At 38.8% G+C, this 22,670-nt stretch overlaps 1 protein-coding gene across 1 annotated transcript in view; it reads right to left on the minus strand.

Annotated features, from left to right (window-relative positions):
* LOC128740184 (gamma-aminobutyric acid type B receptor subunit 1) overlaps nt 1-22,670 on the minus strand; it is a 114,778-nt gene that overhangs the window by 38,742 nt on the left and 53,366 nt on the right. The window contains exons 4-5 of the mRNA XM_053835712.1: nt 14,096-14,266; nt 13,628-13,844 (exon numbers count right to left, since the gene is read on the minus strand). Coding sequence (XP_053691687.1) covers nt 13,628-13,844; nt 14,096-14,266 — 388 coding nt within the window. The remainder of the gene's footprint in view (nt 1-13,627; nt 13,845-14,095; nt 14,267-22,670) is intronic.

Genomic DNA, 22,670 nt, shown 5'->3' on the forward strand with positions numbered 1-22,670 from the left:
TAGGAAACCATTAAAGTATTCACCTTATGTTTCGAAATCATTATTCATATCCGTTCTCCGATACTCCGTTGGTTTTCACAAAATAAGTGATTTCTAGTGAGTATTCACGCGCTCAGTTGCCAACAGTATAATTATCACTATTTTTGCATCCAAAAATTACAAAATACATATTCATATACAAAACGCAACACTTAACTTTAATTCCAACACCTGAAAAAATTACGAAATTATATTATTTGACGACTTTACAGAGTAGAGTCCTTAAGTGCTTTTTAAACCAATCAATATATTTCGCAACTACTAAGAGAGAGACAGTTTCTATATTCAGCAAAGTTGCTTATTTTGTTAAGACACTTTATGTTTTGGATGCACCAAAAAAACAAAAATTTGTGTCACCCTAATAGGTGGATTCTCGGTCACCTTAATAATGTAAAAAGATGCGCTTAATAAACTTCTCTAAAGACACACCCCTTGAAAAATCATGATTTTTTACACTCGTATTTTTGAGGTTTGGCCCCGATGTGCATTCTCTTTGATTCATATCAGCAAAGTTTTCTCAAGCAATTTCATCAAATTTTTACCAATAACTTTTGACCGACCGGTAAGACCATTTCTCGTCAAACTTGGCAGATATGTTCAGAGCGTTAAGACCTCTCGTTTGATACTAAAATAATTTAAATCTGATTCATCTGGTTAAAATCGTCATTATTGTAAATTTTGTTGTGTTAAGTACGATTATTCATAACTTAAAAGGTACTTAGGTTTCGTATTCTACTAAGACGCTCCAAAAACTTCAGTTACTCACAACTTCCAAATCCTCGAGAGTCGAGTACCGGGAGTACGGGCAGTATAGCGGCTCGATGCTCGAAACAAAGCAAACTCAGTCGTTATTAGGACCGAGTCACCAACTTCATTCGGTTCACGGTACTTTAGTTTGGACGCATTTTTCTTCAACCCAATCTTCGCTACTTTGAGTTTTAGTTTGTTCAGCCATCACCACAGATGTTGTTCTATCGACAATATCCATTTCATTGGCAAAGCAGACGAACTAACTAGATTTTGCCTGTGTGTTGCTCCTTTCATAACAGCCTGTAGCGGCATGTTGAACAGCCCACATGAGGGACCATCACGTTGATAAAGTCCCCTGCGAGGTCGATGGTATCATACGCAACTTTGAAATCAATGAAATAATTGTGCGTTGATTTCTGTATTCATTCGCCCAGCTAGCTTCGAGGTACAATGCTGGTCTAACAAGCCAGTCGTCGTATGTTCGAATCTCGGCTAGGCGGTGCTTGCTAGTTAGAGTCAGTAGGATTGTTGCACTGGCCCAGTAATTTTCCTGTACTCTAACAGCCGGCTGCGAAGTCTGTCGATAAAGAAGGGTAATGTCTAAAGACGGTATAAACCCATGGCTTTGCTTTTTTGGAGGATCTGCCGCAGCGTGAATATTTGATTCTTTACTGACCGTCCTTCAGCGAACCCGGAAGAGCACTTTCCACATTCTGATGAGTGTCACTGTGCATCTTTGCCACCAATGCAACGTTTTCCTCATCTATCACCCATTTATATGTCTGCAGATTTTTAGTTATAGGGTTAATTACATGCAAAATTGCAAGTATCAAATAAGCTGATTTTATAAATGATAGGATGTCAACAGTATAGTTCATAGTGCAGACGATTCCCGTGCCGAGTTATAGCTATCCTTGAGATTCAACTCTTGGATTCTCCTATAAGAATCCTGCTTTTATAAGCAAGGTATTTTTTGCGAATCCTGTGCAGAATTTCTTCACACGATTCCAATGTGAGGAATCCCAGAGACTCTGCGCGAATCTTTTTGGTTCGTTCTGGTAGAGCTGCGGAAAAAAGAACTCACCGTCTAAAAACGCCAGTACGAAGAGCAAGTGCCCGCTAGTCCAGAGGAGAAGTTCGCCAGCAACGACAAACGGAGTTTCTACAAAACGGTCAGGTGCAAGAATTTTGCCATAGGTGATAGGTTCTCTCCCTATCCTGTGTTTTACACTGAGACCGTTAACGGAGTTCTTCGTGGGCGAATACCAAGCTGGTTTTCATGAGGGTCGCTTCACGATGGATCAGATATTTACGCTGCGTCTAGTAACGGACGAGTTTCGGGAGTACAACTTGCCGACTCATCATATTTTTATGGATTTCAAGGCGGCATACGATTCAGTCAAACGAAATGTGCTGTGACAGTTAACGCTAGGACATTTTTCCATAGAGCTAGTTACGTTGATTCGTGTGACGCTGGATGAGTAAAAATTATGAGTCAGAATAGCAGATGAGACCTCACGTGCTTCTTGATTTTGTGGATTTCGTCGATATTACCGAAATCAAAAGTAGAGCAATGAAAGAAGCCTTTAGGTCATTTATTGAGAAATTGGGACTTACCATTAACACCGCCAAAACGAAGTACATGGCGTGGAAATCCAAATGGTATTGGTGTCGGAGAGGAACTGAATATATTTTGGTATGCTCGTGACATGTGACAACGATGTAAGTCGCAAAATAAAACGACTAATTGCAGCTGCGAATTGGCCTTTACGCAGGCATTACATTTTGTAGCTGAAGTCCAATAGCTTGTAAATTCACATAAACTGACGCTCTAGAGAACTCTAATCCTCTCGGTGGCCCTTTACGGACATGAATCGTGGACGCTAAAAGAAGCTGATCGACGAATGCTTGGGGTTTTAGCGTAAAATTTTGCAAAATCCAAAATGGCGTGTAGCGCAGGCGCATGAACCACGAGCTGTACCGTGGACCCCCGTTCGTTTGACCGTTTTTAATCTGAACACTTTTTAATTTGAACCCCGTTGGTTTGCACCACGTGCAAATTAAAAGTAGTTCAAATGTCATTCTCAATATGACATCATTTGCTTATGCAGACAATGCACATAAACACGATTTGTTTGTTTGTTCAATCTGCTTCACAATGCGTTTTCCCAACGATATGGTAGAAATCTGATCGTAGAATGATCGCAGTGTGGCAGTCTGCGCTGGGCTGGTCACGTGTCTAGAATGCCCGACGAAAGAGTAGCCAAAATTATTTTAAGCAGAGAATCAAGAAGAGGCCGTAAACTTCGGAGTAGACATCGCACTGATAGATGTGCGCTATCGAGGATGATGCACGTTCAGTTGGTGTTCGAGGGGTTTTAAGAAAGGTAGCCCAGGATTGAGTACTGGAGGACCATAATTCATTCGGCGCAGGATCGATAACGGACCGTCGCCACCGAAGTAAACTAAGTATGGAGCCGACAGTTCAATATTTATGAGTAGTCAAATGACTGCGGATTAAATACTATTTCTACTTTTAAATACTCAGAATTGAAGCTGGTAATATTTTCGGAGCTTGGACAGCTCTACTCAAATGATTTCATAAATCATGGGGCCCCAGCAATAGAACATTCGTGAGTCGTAGACAAAGTTTAATTGAAATAGAAATTTTGGTTTAAAGTTCGGGGCCCAACAATCCCATTTGAAGCTGAATTTTCAATCATCAAATCGGTTGATTTCATAAATCATGGGGCCACAGCAATTGAACTTTCGTGAGTCGCAGAAAAAGTTTAATTGAAACTGAAATTTTAGTATAAAGGTCAGGGCCTCAACAGTCCCATGATTTCCCATTTGAAGCTGAATTTTCAATCATCAAATCGGTTGATTTCATAAATCGAACATTCGTGAGTCAAAGAAAAAGTTCAATTGAAATAGACATTTTGGTTTAAAGGTCAGGGCCCCAACAGTCCCATTTAAAGCTGAATTTTCAATCATCAAATCGGTTGATTTCATAAGTCATGAGGCCCTAGCAATTGAACATTCGTGAGTCGTAGAAAGAGTTTAACTAAAATAAAATTTTTGGAAAATCTCATTTTGTGTAACAGCGATTTTACTGGGGTCCACCGGGCATTTGTGGATGACATCTTTTTCACTTGGGTAGGCACTCTTCTTTCGCGCACGCATACGCTCGTGAACAAAGGCAGCAGCTAGCAGCTAGCGAAAAGTTGACGTTTCAAGCCAATGGGTGTATGAAGGGGTGGTAGAAAAAATATTTATCAATAAAAACATGATTAACCGTTATGTGTGCGACAGGGTACCCGGGTACCTTTTCAATTTTAAAATAGTTATAACTCATTCAATTTAAATCATACGTCATTGAAATTTTGCGACATCGTAAAACTCGTTGATCTTAAGTAATTGAGGTTTTTTTGGTGCATATCCATAAAGGGGTTTAGCAATGAGACTTGAATTTTTTTATTACGTAGGAGGGCGACAAGGGTACCCGGGTACCCATGATTTGCTATCTTCATAACTTTAGTTATGTTGAACCGATTTGGATGAAACCGGTGGCATTTGATTCGTACATTTATCTAGTTTTGATTAGATAAAGCATTTGGCCATCAAATGACAAGTAGTTCCCGGGAATCGGTAATTCCGGAGCAACATCCGGTAAAACGTGGGAAGCCGCATGTTTTGAAAGAATATCAGCTTTTAGTAAGCCTATTAGCTTTGAACTTGACACTGTGGACCCTTTTTTCATCTAATTATATAAATTGGTGACTTTAGATCGCATTGGCCACTCCAGAATTTGGTTCCTGTAGGGATACAGATGGCGAGTTGGGTGCCTAATCCAATATTAGAATTGATTTAGCGGATCTTTTAGATGTTTTGAACTGAAATGGTCAGTTTAGTACTGATTGATAATTTCGGAACTGGTTCCAAATGTATAACGGATGGTTCTACGTTTTGAACGGTTCTGATAATGCTAAGCATTATCTTAAATCCTGCGGTATCATCTGTGACCCCGTAGAAACCATTTTCGAAATAACCAATCAAAATACATCGAAATGTAAAAAATATCACCTACCGAACTAATTCCAAGAACTTGGATACCCATATTGCTAGGTTTTACCTCCAATCCTGGACTGGCCACCCATGACCCCACAGGAACCTACTCTCAATGGCCAACCTGATTCATCTCATTATATGAAATAGTACATTGTATGAATTTTTAGAGTTTTTATATTCGCATGACTGATTTTCCTGCAATACAATCATTTCTCTTCCTCACAGCGGACACTCTGTCGGAATTCCGGATTTTCGGCCCCGTATGTCTTTTAGTGGCCAAATGGCCAAATGATTCTGAACTAGATAAATAAACGAATCAAATGACACCTATTTCGTCGAAATCGGTTTAAAATTGTTGATGTTATAACAATATCAATTTTGGGTACCCGGGTACCCTTGTCGCCCTGCTAAAGGTGTTTTTTTTGTCGCACACATAACGGTTAAGCGAAAGACATACGCAACGAGCAATACTGATTGTTTTCACTTTTTCAGAATTGGACCTCATGCTTAATCGTTATTAATAGTTTTTAGTTTCAAAAACTACAAGGTATACAGCCCTAAGGGTTGCGAAAGGGTGACGTAGGACTATATCAGATCATTAGAAAGACTAATGTATACTTCAATGCCTGCAACCATTGAGACATAGAGATTTCTTCTAGAAATCACCAGTGTGAATCATAAAGGGTGAAATAGTAATGAATGACCAGCTCACAGATTTGTATTAAATATGATTATGCGTAGCTTGACATGTTTCAATAATCTTACTTTAACTCGCTTGTGGCCTTTAAAAGGGTCATTGGTTACAAATAACATTAAAGCCAAATCACGTTCATCGCAAATATGACGTGCCATTTGAATGTCCGTGTCTTTCGACATGAATGGCAACAGGCACGTTACTTAGCGGCATCGATTCACTGTCTTTTGCTCCGAGAAGGTTCTACTAGATTACTTTCACAGCTTACCGCTTGTTACATAGCACAAAATATGGCACATGCGCAAAAATTTCTGTTTTATTTGTATGAGAGTCTTTATCCTTCTACCACAGGGGTGAGGGGTTTCGAACCATCATATAATAAATTCAAGCCTCAAAAAACCCCCACATACTAAATTTGGTTCTTTTGTTTGATTTTGCTTGCTTGATTCGTAGAGTTATTGGTATATTATTTGTATGGGAGCCCCCATCCTAAGCTCCTCTCTTTTCACCATAGAAACAAATCTTGCCTACTGAAACCCCTACATTCCACATATTTGCTTGATTGGTTCTAGAGTTATGAGGAAATTTGTATTTCATTTGGATGGGAACCCCTCTCTTAGAAGGGGAAGGGGTCTCAGTACACCATAGAAAAAATTTCTGCCTTCTAAAACCCCTACATGCCAAATTTGGTTCCATTTGCTTGATTGGTTCTCGAGTTTTGAGGAAATTTGTGTTTCGTTCGTATGACAGCCCCCCCCCCTTTTACGCCCTCCTTAATATTGGTCTCTTATTCCCTCTATAAAATTGCTGGTCATTTTATCTATCCAACGACATGTCCGATTTTTTCAGTTAATCGATTACTTTTCAAGCGGCCAATAATCGACATCGATTAATCGGCGCTGCATAATCGATTAATCAAAATAATCGATTGGTCATAACCTTTACCTCCTGTAATGGGTCGGGATGGGTTATGGGGCAGGGCGCAGTGACAACCTTGACTTAAGCGCCAGGCAAGGGTTAACTTGCCGTGAAGAAGCGTGTTTAGCGATACAATCCCGGTCCGGCTAAAATACCTCAGAGCAGGTCCATCAAACGCTCAACTATAAACTTACGAACGAAATGCCGACGAACCTAAAACATCGGTTGCATCCGTTCGGCCGACTCAACAGGGGGACAAGAGCAACCATCGGCTGGTGCAGTGTCCCCTAGGCGTCCTATACTAACTTACCGGAGGCTAACTCGCGAACCAACCTGGGGGGGAGCACATTCGGGGACTCACACTTTCCGAGGTCACATATCGTAGCAAACACCATTTCGAGGGTTAACAGATCTTCATTTACACGTTTGGCTTAATCTAGTGGTTAGTTTTCTTCAGTTTTTCTTACGGCCTGCTGCTTCTTGTCGACGAAGGGTCTCTGATGTTCCGATGTACAGGTGACTGTGCTAGACTAGCGGTTTCGTAGACCGCTTACAGATAGCCCGTACCAGATACGGGGTGGGTGGCAAATGGTGAATCGAATGTTTTAGTTCGACCGGGTCCGACATCTGGTAGCCGGTACGAACGGTGGTGAATACACGGACAGTAACGATTGCTTATGTGGTGGGTATAGCATACGGTTGGCTCTTCGGCGATCGGTTCTTACGATCGATGGTGTATAGGGCCACGGATGGTATCAACTGCTTGCTCGCTCGGTGTGTTGCTGGGAGAATCGGATCACGCGCTCATGGTCGACACGTGTTGAGGCCGACTGACGACGGTCGCGCTCTCAAGTCCTAAGGGAAGACCTCCGTTTGAAGGAGGGTGCTGGTGGTCTTTTGCTTCATTCCACTAGGAATCTAACCTCGCTTTAGCGCCTATATTTTCTACCCGTGTTTTTTTCCACTTTAGTTCTACTTATTGTATCTTTTCCGAATACTAGTTTACTTCACTTTTCGGCTTCTCATGTATCACTTTGCGTCTTCTAACTTCTAGCTCTTTCCAATCTTGCGTGTCGTCTCTTAGGTGGTTGTCTTTAAAATCGCTCATTCCCCAGACTGATTTGCCTGTCAAGCACAGGACTTTATGACGGGACCGACGATTCAGCTTCGGCTAGTTTCGCCATGTTCCATCCGGTGGCATTAGCAGGGTTTATTAGCATTGTTTACTATCGCGGTACCCTAACCTTTTTTCGGGGATAACGGCAGGTAACGCGAACAGGCTTTTAGTGATGGTTGTGTATGGGATTGAACAATAGGGTTTATTACCTTACTTATTTTGTAACCTCGTTACAGTCCCCGATACCAAAAAATAGCTTTGCGTCCCGTAGTACTGTCCACGAGTGTTTTGGAATGTGCAGTCAGACTTAGGCTAATTACATAGAAATCGAGGAGACCACATTTTTTGGTTTTTGTATAGAAAAAGACGAAGGGTATTATCCAGTTTTCTAAAAATTCCTTACAAAATTCCGTGTCTGACAGACTGACAAATTTCGAATTATCTTTTGATCTTTTGGTGGTAATCGTGCCACCGTCAAAAGATAATTCGATCTAGATATCTAAATTAAGTTTAGTTTGGTTTTTAGGCTTCAGCATGGTATTTGAACCAGCCTACTGCGTGTAAACTGGATGATTAAAAGCAAAGTCTTGGGGTTAAGGGGAACCCGAAAATGGCTCAAAGATAGCTGGATAAATGGCTACCTTTCGATGAATGTATTGTTTTGTGCCTTAAAAATGCATCTGTATTGGCAGCACACGCTTTCGCCTCGTAATCAGTGTTTCCAGTGCTGTTATAATTTCTTAAAACTTGTCATTCCATTTATCGTTCCGCTATATATCAACAAACGCTCAGCAAAACATAATTGCTAATGGAAAATGAATTTAACTAATCATATAGATCATTACGTGTTTGTAAAACGTATAATCTGGAATAAGTTAATAAATATTTCGTCGCGTACATATTTCGTTGCACTAGCGATTTCCGAAAAAACAGCACCACGGTCTTAAAGTTTCGCCACATCAATGAGCTTTTAAAGAGCTTGATGTAAAAAAACGATCAGCAGACCAGGAATCAAAAACTGGACTTATATGCAAAGGGATTAATTAACCATCCTATTGAACCTATGCATTATTTAGTTGCTGCTGGCAATCCAAAATACACTGGAATATCTTGATAAAGAAAACAAACTATATTTCGTAATCGGTGCGGTTGGCTGCGGATCAGCTGTGTTTATGTTTGCAAGCTCCGCTATTTTACATGTGTTACCAATACTTATGCAACACTCAAATAAACGTTTAGGTTTTTAACGAACACATGAGATGCATAGTACAGTGGACCTCCGTTCGTTTGAACGATTCCTCATGAAAACTAACGGGGTTAGTTTTTAATTTGAACAACTGGTAATCCTAAATATGCTGGAGCTTGTGTGAACTGGCTGCCCTATTCTTTGTTATTGTTTTTGTGGTTTGAATCAGTTGGCAGTTGCAAGCAGTGAATATTTCATTATCCGACCGGATTTCTACCATAATCGTTGGGAAAACGCAAAGTGAAACAGATTAAGCATGCTAGATTAGTAAAAACAAATCGTGTTTATGCATTGTCTGCATAAGCAAATGATGTCATATTGAGAATGACATTTGAACCATTTTTAATTTGCACGTCGTGCAAACCAACGGGGTTCAAATTAAAAAGTGTTCAGATTAAAAACGGTCAAACGAACGGAGGTCCACGGTACAGTGTTTATCGCACTAACACAATAACGTTAGCCACTTTCGGTTTCTCCTTAAGCATCCTTTCTAAGATTTGACCCATCTTTATCGACAGACTTCACAGTCAGCTATTAGTGTACAAGACAGTTACGGGTCTATTGCAACAATCCTACTGATTCTATCTCGGAGCACCGCCTAGCTGAGATTTGAACAAACGACTACTAGTTTCTTCGATCAGCATCGTACCTCGAAACCAACGAACTGGCTGATTGCGTGTGGTTAATTAAGAAGGTAAGCGCCTGCCACTGTAATAATTAAATTTGTTAGAAATTGTCAAACAATAAAATTTTAAATAATTCGACATTTAAATCGATCGGCCAGTTAGTTAATCGATTATCTAATAATCGGAACATAAAGCAATCGATTAAAAATTAATCGATTATTTTAGCGGATAATCGATTAGTTCGATTAATCGAGAAGTAATCGGACATCACTAGACATATAAATTGTTCAGTTGCGTTCAGTAGTTTAGTAGTTATTAGCATTTGAAATCTTTCATTCAAACGTTACACTTCTATTTTCGTTTTCACAAAGTGCTACCCAGTCACAGTATAGTAAACAAAGACGTAGTCCTACGTCAAAAACATATTGATAACTTTTTACGCTACACTCAACTACTATAGCACCATTGTCCCACTTGTAAATACCACATTGGTGTTAAGTTTATTTTCACTTCGCTCGAACTGTAAACGCGTGAATTCACTTCGCATGAATTGTGAGCCGAAAGCTGATGAAATTATGAAGAGACCTACAATAAAATGAGTCTTAAACCAAATTGGTGCTAAAATCTGTGGAAGGTACCGTCCTTCTGTCAAACCCATTGGTAAAGTTTCGCTAAATCAAAAAGGTTCAAAATTTGTTATTTCCCTACTTTAAGTGGAACTGCTGAACTGCAAAACAAATAAACCTTGGGTTTATATATCTTTAAAACTTGATCCTTCTGTGTGGGGAGATTTCGCAGCCGGTTGTTAGAGCAATTACGGGTTAAGTGCAATAATCCTACTGACTCTCAGTACAATCGCCCAGCAGAGATTCGAATATACGACAAGTAGCTTGTTAGACCAGCATCGTACATACCTCGAAGCTAACTGGAAAGGTTTTCTAACAGCAGTATGAAAATCCCAGCTTGGATAGACAGGCGAATGTAAATCACAAATAACGTCCTTAATATAACAAAGACCAAACTGCAACCAAACTTTTTATCCTCTCAAAAGATATACCTATGTTATTTAGAAAATATACCTTGGAACAAGTTAGTCAAAAAATCCACGTCAAAACAACTGTGTTAATTGAAAACCCCGCGTGAAAACGTAGAAGAAACACTTAAGAGTTACAATCGTTAATTGAAAACTCCGCGTTCGTATTAATCGTATTAAAATCCTGATTAGAAGCCAACCTCTACGCAGCGTAGGGGAAGTACATGCCCAATCTCATCAACCTTTTAACCAGTTTGCGTGTCTATAAAGTATACGCGAATAACATTTTATTTTTGTATGTATAATAGAGATAATACGCACTTGAACTTGCAAGCTTTTTTGTCTTTAGAAGTTCCAGCATGTTAATGCTTTCTACGTGAGAGCACCCTAATCGTAAAACAATTTTCAAATTTTAAACTTTCGGCTTACGCTTTTATCGCTCATAACATTGAGTATGGGTATAGGGCATTACTGTTATTAACAAGTATCAGGTGAATCCGGTCCAGTCGAAACTTATTCCATCTGCAGCAACCGCACGTAAAAATACCTCCATTCTGTCAACTGCATGAAAGTTTTGCAATTTACTTAAACTGTTTTCTCACAATTTGCTTATGGAAAACTCAATTAAGTTTAAAACGGGCGAATGAGATTGCGGCTGCAAGTGCTAAACGCAATCTACCGAATACTTTTCCTACATCATAAAATACAGTAAACGTGTTGTGAGCCACAATACAGTACAGCTGTGGTAGGATTATAAAGCCCGGAAGAAAAAGTTACGCAATGTAAATTCCAGACTCGAGCGTTTCCATCGCGGATAATATTAACTACTATATTGGAAGCAATTTTTTGTGAGAGTAAAGTGCCGAAGCTGGCACCTTCTTGTCATCGTGTCTACCGTCTTTGATGTAATAAACTCTCATCCTTCTGCTACGTTATTTTCCCGACCTCGTCTAATGAAAGAATTTTCTCGGGGCTGCTTCATCAGCTCCGGAAGAATAATATAATGATTATTCAATTTCGTCGTTTGTCTATAAATTGTGATGAAATCAGTTATTCTAATAGATAGCGGATCTTGGCGAAACTTTTAGCTGGCAGCTATTTAGAAGGAAACGTTCTCTTGAAATATTGATTGGGTGAATGATACAACTTGTATACTAAGCTAAGACCTCCTATCTATTGAAGGTACGATGCTGGTCTGACACGCCCGTCGTATATTCGTATCTCGGCTTGATGGTACTGCTAGAGTCAAGGAGATTATTGTTGAATAACTGTATATTTAAAAAAATAAATAGTCTTTGATATTATAGACTATAACAGTAATGGATGGGATTTTGCATGTTATTTTTCAAAACCGAATTGATTAATCAAATGTTTTTAATTTTGAGGTTGACAAATTACTTTATAATCTGATAAGGTGAGCTTGAAAAACAACTAGGATTCTAAGCTGCTTATCGCGGTTTTAATTTCCGCTTTCAGCGATTTTTTCAAGTATCCAGGATTAGAAAACATGGATGAAAATAGGGGAGACCAGGTAGACTTGATCCCTTGGGACACTTGATCCATTCATTGTTTCTCAGTAAATACAATGTTTTTTTTTTATGTAGAAAAAAATAAAGTTGTACATTTCATTCAAGTAACAAAATTGCAAAACAAAAATGTAATAAATTTTTACATTGCAAGGAAAATATAATATAATAAGATTTGCAACGGAATAATTCTCTATACTTCTTTTTTTAGTGAAGTCCAACTTTTTGGCTACGGAGAACTGTCTTGAAATTTTTTAATTGCTTTTCAAACAAAAAATTAGCTAAACATGTGTATTCATTGATACTATATACATTTTGCAATAAAACTTGTATATATTTTACAAAATTAATTTTCAGTAAAACTTACTACGACAGGTACACTTGATCCACATAATTTCAGTGACACTTGATCCTTTTATTAGGAACTGAAGAGCTTGGAATCCGTTATGTCGTAAATAATAAAGTGAACAATTCTTCATATCGTAAACATTCGTCATGTAAAAATCACGAATAGTCCGGAGATCCGGTCAGAACGACTGCAAAAATGTTCAACTTGAATGTAATGACACTTAAGCGATATGTGAGAAAACGAAAAAATGCTTCTGAAAAGATCATTTAGCAACCGGACTATGGAGGAGCAACCCGTGCATTTTACAAGGAAGAAGAAAGACCGCTCGGACGGAAGTATTTATCTAAACAAAACAACTCATCTTCTTTGAAGAATTCTATTAATCATTGGTACCCGATGTTTCCGAACAATACAATTATCTAAACACCTGTAGATATAAAACCATTTCCAAAGGCATCGCCACGTAAAAATATGCGAAGAGTAGGAAAACGAGGAGATACACATCCTTACAGATGCACTAACGAAATTGAAGCTGGAGGCTGCTCTGATTATTAAACAGGAAAAATATAATGCTTCAAAAATTCAAAACCAACGAAAAAGTCGCAGATTATAAAATATGTCCAAAGCTATACTTTTACAGATCGATGGACTTAACGATTTCTAAATACTTTTTATATTTTTGAATTAAGCTGTTGTACACTAAATAATGATACTACATGAACTAGGCCTATTTTAATAAAACTTCCAAATGAAACTTGAGCTTTAAAAATATATATTTGCAAATGGATCAATTGTGCCTAAACTGGGGATCAAGTCTCCCGCATATTTTGAATATGTACAATTTTCTGTACTTTCCAAAATATCCCATATCTTTTGATTAGCGCTACGTATCACTAACTGATAAATTGTAGGCAGTAAGCTGTATTGTAAACTGTCGAAAAATTGAAAACCCAGGGTTTTGTTCTAGTGGACTTTTGAGAAATATACATAAAACAAAATGGGGATCAAGTCTCCCTTGTTTCCCCTAAGCATCACCGTTCGATATGTCCGTCTTATGTCCCAGCTGTTGCGAAGTAAGACGGTATCAATACCAACAGAGATTACATCGTGCTTCTTTCATCCGCATCATTTATCCCAGTTTGTCTGCTCAGTCTTCCTTAGCTCGGGTTCAATGGGTGATGCAATGTTTCCCAGACGAAATGAAGCGAAAAGCGTAAATTTTTGGTTGAAAAAAAGCTGTGGTAAACAAATCGGTACTTACCGATAAAAAACCACACGTACGCTCTGCCGTAAAGCTGCTGTTTGTACATTTCGCACAGGACCCGCCTGGCTGCGACTACGTAAAATAGTCCGACGATGACACGGGCATCTTGTCTCCGGAGGTTTCTCACCGCATCGGTTGGATCGGAAAGGAATGATTGTCTTGTCACTATCTCGATGCCGGCTTCCTTACACCGAGTCTCTAAATCCTCGACGGTCTATATAAGCACATGTGCGTTCGGTTGTGTGAAAAACATCCATTGCGCCGGAAGGGATGAACGACCCAGCAGAGATGTGGCATGGATGAAAGAAATACATAATATATAATCGTTTAGCAACACTTGGCTCCAACCTGACAATGCTGTATGTTTGTGTTGGTTTAACTGGTTCACTAGAAATCGTTCTTTTTATGTATGATTAGAGGGCCTTATTGTTCGAGTAAAAATATTTTACGAGTTTCATTACTTACCGATATGAACACTTCTTCGGCTTGCTGAAGGATCGCTACACGCGACCATCCAAATTTCTGCATTAGTTTAATTCTAGTTGGATTATGTACAGTGGCAGATGGATGTGTTCTAAATAATGTAGGAAATCTACTTCTATCTGATAAGGCAGGACTAGATGCGCCGTAACATAGCTGGAAGTAAAATAACAATAATCAGTTTATATGAAGTGTACCGTATTTTTCATATAACAATATATTAAATATCAGATTATTTTTCAAATCGAGAAGTGGTGGTCTTTTATTAGTATATTTGGTTTATAATAAAATTACCAAAACCATTACGCCTAGCGTACTCCCATTATGCCCATCATCCATTATGCCTAAAGTCCATTACGTTTGATGTTATTATGCCCGACGTCCATGATGCCTAACGCCTTTGCGCCGACTATCCGATTAGATTTTTTTTCAAGCTAAAACTTGGTTAAAACCACTCAAAATTCCCATAGAGTGTACAAACTTAGATTCCAAGACAGTGATGGCCAAACTGCGGCCCTCGGGCCGCATGCGGCTCTTGAACATGGTCCTGGTGGCCCGCGGACTGGTTTGGTGGATGGTGGACGGGAACTATGGATTGAATTTATTAATGTTAGAAGTCTTTGCGGGCCGCGGATCTATTGAGGAGACCTGATTTAGCCCGCATTATGCTTATACCGTGGCCACCACTGTTTTCTTAACATCATAGTTGCCCTGGCGAAAATGTACATTTGGAAACAATTTAACAAACAAATGCTGTCCTTTTTCCTTACAGGTATCAAGGATTGTATTTATTACAAACCCTTCCCCCACGTTGAAGACATTTTACCATTTCGATCCATTTTTATCAGTAGCAGAACGTTGCAACAACACAATATATTCTCTTTCCGTTATGTTTCCAATGAAATGGCAGCATGTAGATACATATAGGTAGAATTATATTACTACCAAACACTACAGCGCACTTCCCCAACACAGATATCAAATTGACCTGTTGGGAATGGAAGTTTTTGACGTAGGACTACGTCTTACGGCAAGTTTTGAGATAGGGTGTCATTCCAAAAAAACCAAAAATGCGAGCGTCACGAAAAATGATAGGTTTTGAGCGCTAATAGCTCAGCGGTTTTTCGATCGATTTTCAATATTCTACACCAATCAATCGAAAAATCTTCTAAGAATTGACCCAAATGAAGAAAAGTGTGGATTTTTGATGTTGAACTATTGAAAAATTGAAAATAATGAACCTATGTGTTACCAGAATTCTCGCTTCGTATTCGTCAAAGTAGAAACGCGTTTTCACGCTTCGACTTATAATTCAGTCAATTTTCACTAGGTTTCCAAGATATTTACACCAATTGATCGGAAAATCGATTAAAAATATTGAATATACAGAAAACTATTGATTTTGTTTTTGAAATTGAATTTGAAATATTTTTGTTTTTGAATTGATTTTGAAAAATTGAATTATTTTCATATTTTTGCCTTCCCTCGTCAGTGCTTCCCTAGCACGGATGACAGAAATATATACGATATAAGCTATGGGTTAAACTTCCTTATGATTGTATTGTATTTAATTTACGCCCTATAGAATCCGATCGAAAATTGTTGAGCTTCAGATGTTGCTGCTTCCCACGGATAAGGCAACGAAGACATGCAAATTCACCAAGCGAGGTGTTGGAGCTGGAGCACTCGTTTCGCTGCCGTGGAGGAATATCTGGCTGCTGAAGTTCTGGAATTGGCAGGAAATATGCTGCTCACGACAACGAAACGATCAGAATTATCTTCACTTGCAGCTGGCCACTTGGAGAGGTATTTCATCGTGATTCAGGACCATACACGAACGGTTTCGTTGATATCATAGGTGCTGAGGCTTTCCGGTTGGTCCGTTGCAACAAGCCGTGCTTGGTTAGCGGTTATCGGTACTCCAATTTACCGAACAGAGAATTACGTTAAGTGCGTTAGTGCAAGTTTATTGCAAGCAGGAGTTATGATAATCAAACAATCGGTCAATGCTTTATCAGCGTTCTTTTGTAAGCCGCAGAAAAGTTGCGCAAAACTTTCAACTTTTTGAAAACTCGTGTACCGTCTACCGATTAACTGAGGAAAAGCACTATTCAACGTAGAAACAGATCATAAAAATTTATTTACTGTTTGGTTTAGTGTGACGTGGTTTCGTTTTAATAAAATAGATTCAATCAATTCATGGATATAACTCCAAAATCGGTTGAGGATTGAACCTATACAATGTTACTACTTTGATAAACGTTACGTATGTAGGTTGTATACATGAAGAATCGTATTATTACATACATGGATACATCCTACTATCGCTTCAAAGAGACTTACGTGGTCCTACGTCACCTATGCGGTCGTGTCTTGTGCACAACCCCTCTGATTTTCTGGCATACATCCCTAACTCAGACATAAAATTGATGTAGGTTAAATCGGGGTCGAAAGAAATCTTGTTGGGACGAGGGGATCTATCCAAGTAACAATTCTAAGTTTTATTACGCTCCTCTAGTGTTTTTCATGACCAATTTCATAAAACCGCTAATAAAACTATTCTTCTCCATTGATACTCGTTCCTGGACTACTCGTCGCCAGTTCATTGAGCGTCTTGATACACGCAAGTCGGCTTCCTGGTCGACCCATCTAGCATATTTGGCCCCTCTATTCCGCTATCCGTTTATACTCCGCCAAAAATAGTCCGCAACAGCTTTCGTTCAAACACGGAAAGTGGACATGCGTGCACTTGTCCATTGCATTGCATTGTCAAATGTTAAAATAATAAACAAAGCAAACGCGAGTGCCGTCGACGCGCAGCCCGATGTAACTTTTCGCGAGTGGGTTTTAAGCTTTAATTCTCAGAAAAAGTTTCAAACTAAGGTGTATGATTCTACATATGCTTACTAATATTGTTTGTTATCAGTGAGACTTGAGTAGAAATAAGTTAGAGTAATGAATGTTTAAAAATCACCGTCTTAAAAAAAACGTGTACTATGGGGGTAAGCCCGGCACTCTTCAAACGGGGTAAGGCAGGTATACTTGCAGATCACCGGCAACACCAACAGTCCGCGGCTTTTTCACCCTGACTCATGTCGACCTCGTTTACAATCATTTATAGAGGAAAAAGATGTAAGTCAATGTTATGGTAAACTGTCATTATGATTACCGCACATGCACCGTATTACTGGCTATCGTTCGACCAACAATTCATAAGACTGATCACTTTCCGAAAGGTCTACGGCACTTACGGTTTATGAAGTTCTGGCTTCCGTAAGAAAGTCGCTATCTCAAGTCCGTGGAGGACTACCAGTCCGATAAGCGTTTTTGTACAGGGTGCGTGACGAATTTTTGCAGTAAATTTCAAATAGAAACTTCTCATGCTTGTCTAATCTAATCTAATCTAATCTCACACTAACGCAGCCAATTCTCGAAGGCATCCTGGAAAATGACGATTACTTGAATCAATCATTTTTCTTGTCAACGGCCAGGCCAACTGCGCAGCATGTACCGCAGAGAGAATTCCAAGGAATCAAGTGGAACCAGAAAAAATATCTAATTCCATTTAACTCCTTGAAATCAAGGGGAAGGAAGAACGCGTGGACCTCCCGTACCAAACGCTTCCCGTATACATAGATAATGATTTATTTACAATCGCTGGGAGTATCTTTGCTAATAAAGGTTAAGTGATACTCCGGACCCTCAGGGATGAACTAATGGTATTTAGACCAGAAGCCAGGCTGCAATTGGCCAAGGATATAGCGCCTTATTTCGCTCTCTGAAAATAGATTAGTTTGCCAAAAATATTAGTTTAAATCATATAATACTTGAAAATAAAGTCGTGTGGTTTAATGGTTGCCTAAAACTACATTTGTAAGGTTAGGAACTGAAAACCGCACGACCCCGCACCTCCTAGCTTGGCTACTCAATTATATAAATTGAAGTATTTCCAGGTATGGCCACGTGGAGGCGCTAGGTAGGGGCTTGGGATGGCTAGAGCTATGTTGGGCGCTTCTTCCTAGTTGCCTTCCCCATTTCATACCCCAAATAGAAACTTCTCATGCTTGTGTAAAAATATTCAGCTTATACAGTTGGGTGTCAGCAAAGATGGGTCGATCACTTGACTCAATTTTGATTCATTTCACAGCACCGTCTCAGCCAAGCAAAATTTGATAAAGTCGTGTATGGGACATGTTCTACAAATGTCCCATGCATAACTTTGTCAAATTTTACTCGACGGAGACGGTACTATGAAATGAATCAAAATTGAATTCAAGTGATCGAACCATCCCTAGGTGTCAGATGTAAACAAACAGTGTTGAGTAAACTGAAAGATGAAATTAAGAAAATAATCGTTCAGCAGTCGTCGTTTTATTGCGCGCCAGAGCAAGCGTAAAGGAAATAGTTCGGTCGGTAAAGGTTTCGGAAAGAACAGTATGCAATATAAAGGCTTAGGAAAGTGATAAGTTATCCTACACACCTAACCGAAAGGCATACCCGTTCCATTACCGCTGAACGGGACAGGGTCAAAAAGCGGAAAGAATGATTAAAAAGAATCTAGTGAGGTCAATGAGGTTCATTGGTCGGGAAATCGGGTGCCTGGACTTCTCAATTCGGCGAGTAACGGCCAAAAACCTTATAAGTCGTATGCGCTACGCAGAGGGCAATTTATGAATGCTACGATCAAATAACGGCGATTGGCTAAAAAAGCTAAAAAACTTTCTGAGTCGGTAGAAGTATCCTCATCATAATGATTCTGTCATCTTTTTCTCTGATAAAAAACTTTAATTAGGATCAAAAGGTGAATCGAAAGAATGACAGGTGGCTTGCAACAGATCGTAGTCAGGTTCTTATCGTCATGTCAACAAAGTTTCCGTCAAAGTTTTAGGCGTAGCCTCCAGCGAGGGGGATGTAATGCATCCGTATTTCTTTGAACAAGGATTAAAGTAATAGCCGATGTATACCTGAAGGTTCTGAAGGATGTTGTTGTCCCGTGGATGAAGGGGGTTGGCTGTTGGCCGTCATTTCATCTTACTACAAGACGGAGCACCTGCTCATAATCCCAACAAAACACAAACACGGCTTGCTGAAAATGTTCCGGAGATTTGAGAGAAGGAAATTTTACCCCCTAGTAGTCTCGATATCAATGCTTCGGATTATTTTGTGTGGGACGTCATCGAGCGGGATACCAAAGCAAAGATCATCGAGGTAATGACGTCTATGGATCTAAAAATATTAGAACGTGCATGTGGCAGTTTCCAGAACTGTTTATCAATAGTCATTGAAAAGCAAAACGATTTTTCGGAATAGTACAAAACATTCCTCGCATATATGACTAACTGGTGTTAATTTTCTGTGTTTGTGTTCTGTGTGTCATTTACCGCAAAAATTCGTCACGCTTACAGGGGAAGCAACCATAAAAAAATTGCTTTATTAATAGTTTAATTGAGGTCTTAAGGCTAGCTACAAGTAGTTTTTGATTTGTATGAACTTGGTATTGTGCAATACCATGATAAACCAGAGATAATGATTACTAACGGGTGACAACTAAAACTTTACAATTTTTTCGAGGCCTATATGCTCAACATCAAACGAACTCAGGGAGAAATGAGAGTGTCTATGTGTTAGCTCTTTCTCTCCTCTTTCTGTCAGTATTTTTTATTTGGTTCATGCTTGCCAACTTTTGCTAAAAATGGCGTCAAAACAAGAAGCATTCTGCGAGCGCGTTGTACACTTCTACGAACTTCCACAGAAATCTCGGGAAAAAGTTTACGGTACAACCTTTAAAAAGAGAATATGTTGCGGCTTCGACTGTTTACCATATCCTAAGATGCCCAACAACTATTCGCAAGCAAGGACCACCAAAGACCGGCTAAAATTATGGACGGAAAAGGACATCGTTCTCTTTCTTGGTTCTTCAACAACAAGCCCTCTGGTTTGGCTGTCAATTAAAATACATCAGACGAATGTTTGAAGAAAATGTTGATCCTGTTTCTACAAAAACATCATGTAGATGGACGATACGTGTTTTAGCCGGATAGAGCATCATCGCATTATGCCAAAAAAATACAATCGTTCCTGAATACCAATTCGATCCCATTTTTACCCGAAGACCACGACTCGTAAAACCTGTCTCAGTGCGCCCGATCGAGGATTTCTTCGGGATTTTGAGTTGCTTGGTGTACAAAAACAACTGGAGCGCCACGAATTGCAAACAGTTGATTGGTAGAATCAAGAGATGCATTAGCAACGTTGACCTGACGGCCGCACAACACTCCTTTTTTGACGTCAAACGAAAGCTTCGCCGAACAGCCCAATACAGTCCGTTTTTTTCAAATGTACACTAATTTTTTTTCAACAATGGATAATGTATCTTTCATTTCGGTTAATCATATCTTCTTCATGTATCTTTGTCTTTTTTTGACAGCTTGAGAAAAAAATTTCAAAATTTTAGTTGTCCCCCGTTATGACAATAAACCCTTTACAAAATTCAATTAAAACCAAGCGGCTTTGGAATTGTTACTTGGGTTGTTACTTTTTTTTGCATACTTCTCAAGCAGAAACATCAAATCGGTTCACCACCACCCACCGCGTTATTCGAGGGACTGCTGTATACCAAAAACATTTGATTTTAGGCATTTTTACTTTAAGTTTAAACGTGAAAACCAAATCTATTCTTGCTTTTAACATATACGTTATTATTTTCCATGCAAAAATCAACGAAAAACGACAAAAACGAAAGAAAAATGTTTCGGCCGATTTTCGGAAATTCCGTTGTTCGAATTTCCATTTCTGTTTCGTGCTAGAAGCATTAACTCAACTCGTACACTCATTTTTCGAGTTTTTCAGGCTGTAGAACCTACAGACAATTGATTTGATGAAAAAAATTAACTCATATGCTACAAATTATTTTATTGCCCCCCGATTTTTCAAGCCAATTTCCAAGCGGGGGGTGACAAAAACTTTTAAAATTATTTGCAATGACCTTATATTTATTTATTTATTGCTAGAAACTAGGAAAATAATTTGGGAACATGCACATAGTACGAAATGAACATATATATATTTTTTTCAGCCCAGCCCCCCAGGCGTGTGTGTGTGTGCCTCGTGGCTGATTTACTTTTAATTTGTATAGACGAATGATTTCACGTCAAAGTAATCTTCTCTTTTTCCAGTTATAAAAAAACAATATTGCGTAATTGTTGAATATATTTAGTATTCTTTTGTTTCATGTGACAGGGCCATCATCTACACCGCCGGTTAAACAGAGCAAAACAGAGCCTATGATTCTCTAACTACCATATTTTATGGATATGGGACAGATTGGGATTAAGCAATGGTGTTGCACCATTGGCTATATACAATCCAGCCAAAGTTGGCACGTATCGAAAATTTCCGTCAACAGGTGATCTTTATTTCTCACTTAGTTGTCCTTGTACTCAACTGTTGCACGGTTCCATACAAAAAACTAGTTCTGCCGGGTATGAAGAAACCTGCCTAAATTGCTAACCATAAAACTGCACAGAATTTCGTCACATGCCGTTACCATATATAGGCAAGTAAAGCCCTTTGAAGCAGAAAGCTATTTTACCGGCAGAAAAGCAAGCGGAACGGAAGTGACACTAAAGCGAATCGCAAAAATGATGGCAGATATCCTTCTGAAACGTTAGCGAACTGTGAAATGCTTAAAAATTCGTTAACCACACACATATACTAGGACTAAGTCGGTTTATCGGGGTTAGCAGGAAAAAGTGGGGCTTGTTAGTTTTGATGCTCCCATGTAGAGATGACTAGGGCATGGAAGAATATTTTCGACATGCTGCTATTTTGAGCCTACTTGCTGCGTTTTTTGTTGTACTTGTTCATTACCTCCGAGCAAATGTTATGGTGATGGCAGAGGATATGATGCTTGATTATTTCCATCTTGCAGATTGGACAAATCTACCGTTTTTTGTAAATTTGGTTATATCTCAACATTTCTCGCAGTGTTGGAAGACTCCAGACAAAAGCGAGATAAAATATAGTTCGATTTTGAAATTACCTAATTAATGCGTACAAATTTTGTTTTGATAAAAATATTGCTAGATGATCTATGATGTCAATGTGATGCAAAACGATACCGTTTACAAATAAAATTAAACCATCTAGCGTGTACCTACTTTCATTGTTGGAGTATTTATAAGCAGCGTACTTTATGTGATGGAAGAATAAATTATGTCTGACATATTTTACGAATGGCATATGATAGAAATTGCTTTTATTTTGACTCTAATCTTTCTTCATATTGTGACCTTTTCTAGCTCGTGCCAAAAATCTACATGCAAATAAATAACTAAAATTGAGGTATAAAAGCACCTTATTAGCTAGATAGGACATATTACAAAAAGAAATTATAATATTCTTCCGTTGAAATATGATTAAAAAGAAAAACTAAAAAGTGATAAAATATTATTAAATTAAACTATTAAACTAAACGCTAGCCTGGTAAAGACGATGGCACATTTTATTAAAACTAACACTATAGGAGTTATAACCCTTAACAATTATAGGAATTATTGCC

The sequence above is a fragment of the Sabethes cyaneus genome, chromosome 3 (assembly GCF_943734655.1).
Source record: "Sabethes cyaneus chromosome 3, idSabCyanKW18_F2, whole genome shotgun sequence".
NCBI classification, from domain to species: Eukaryota; Metazoa; Arthropoda; class Insecta; order Diptera; family Culicidae; genus Sabethes; species Sabethes cyaneus.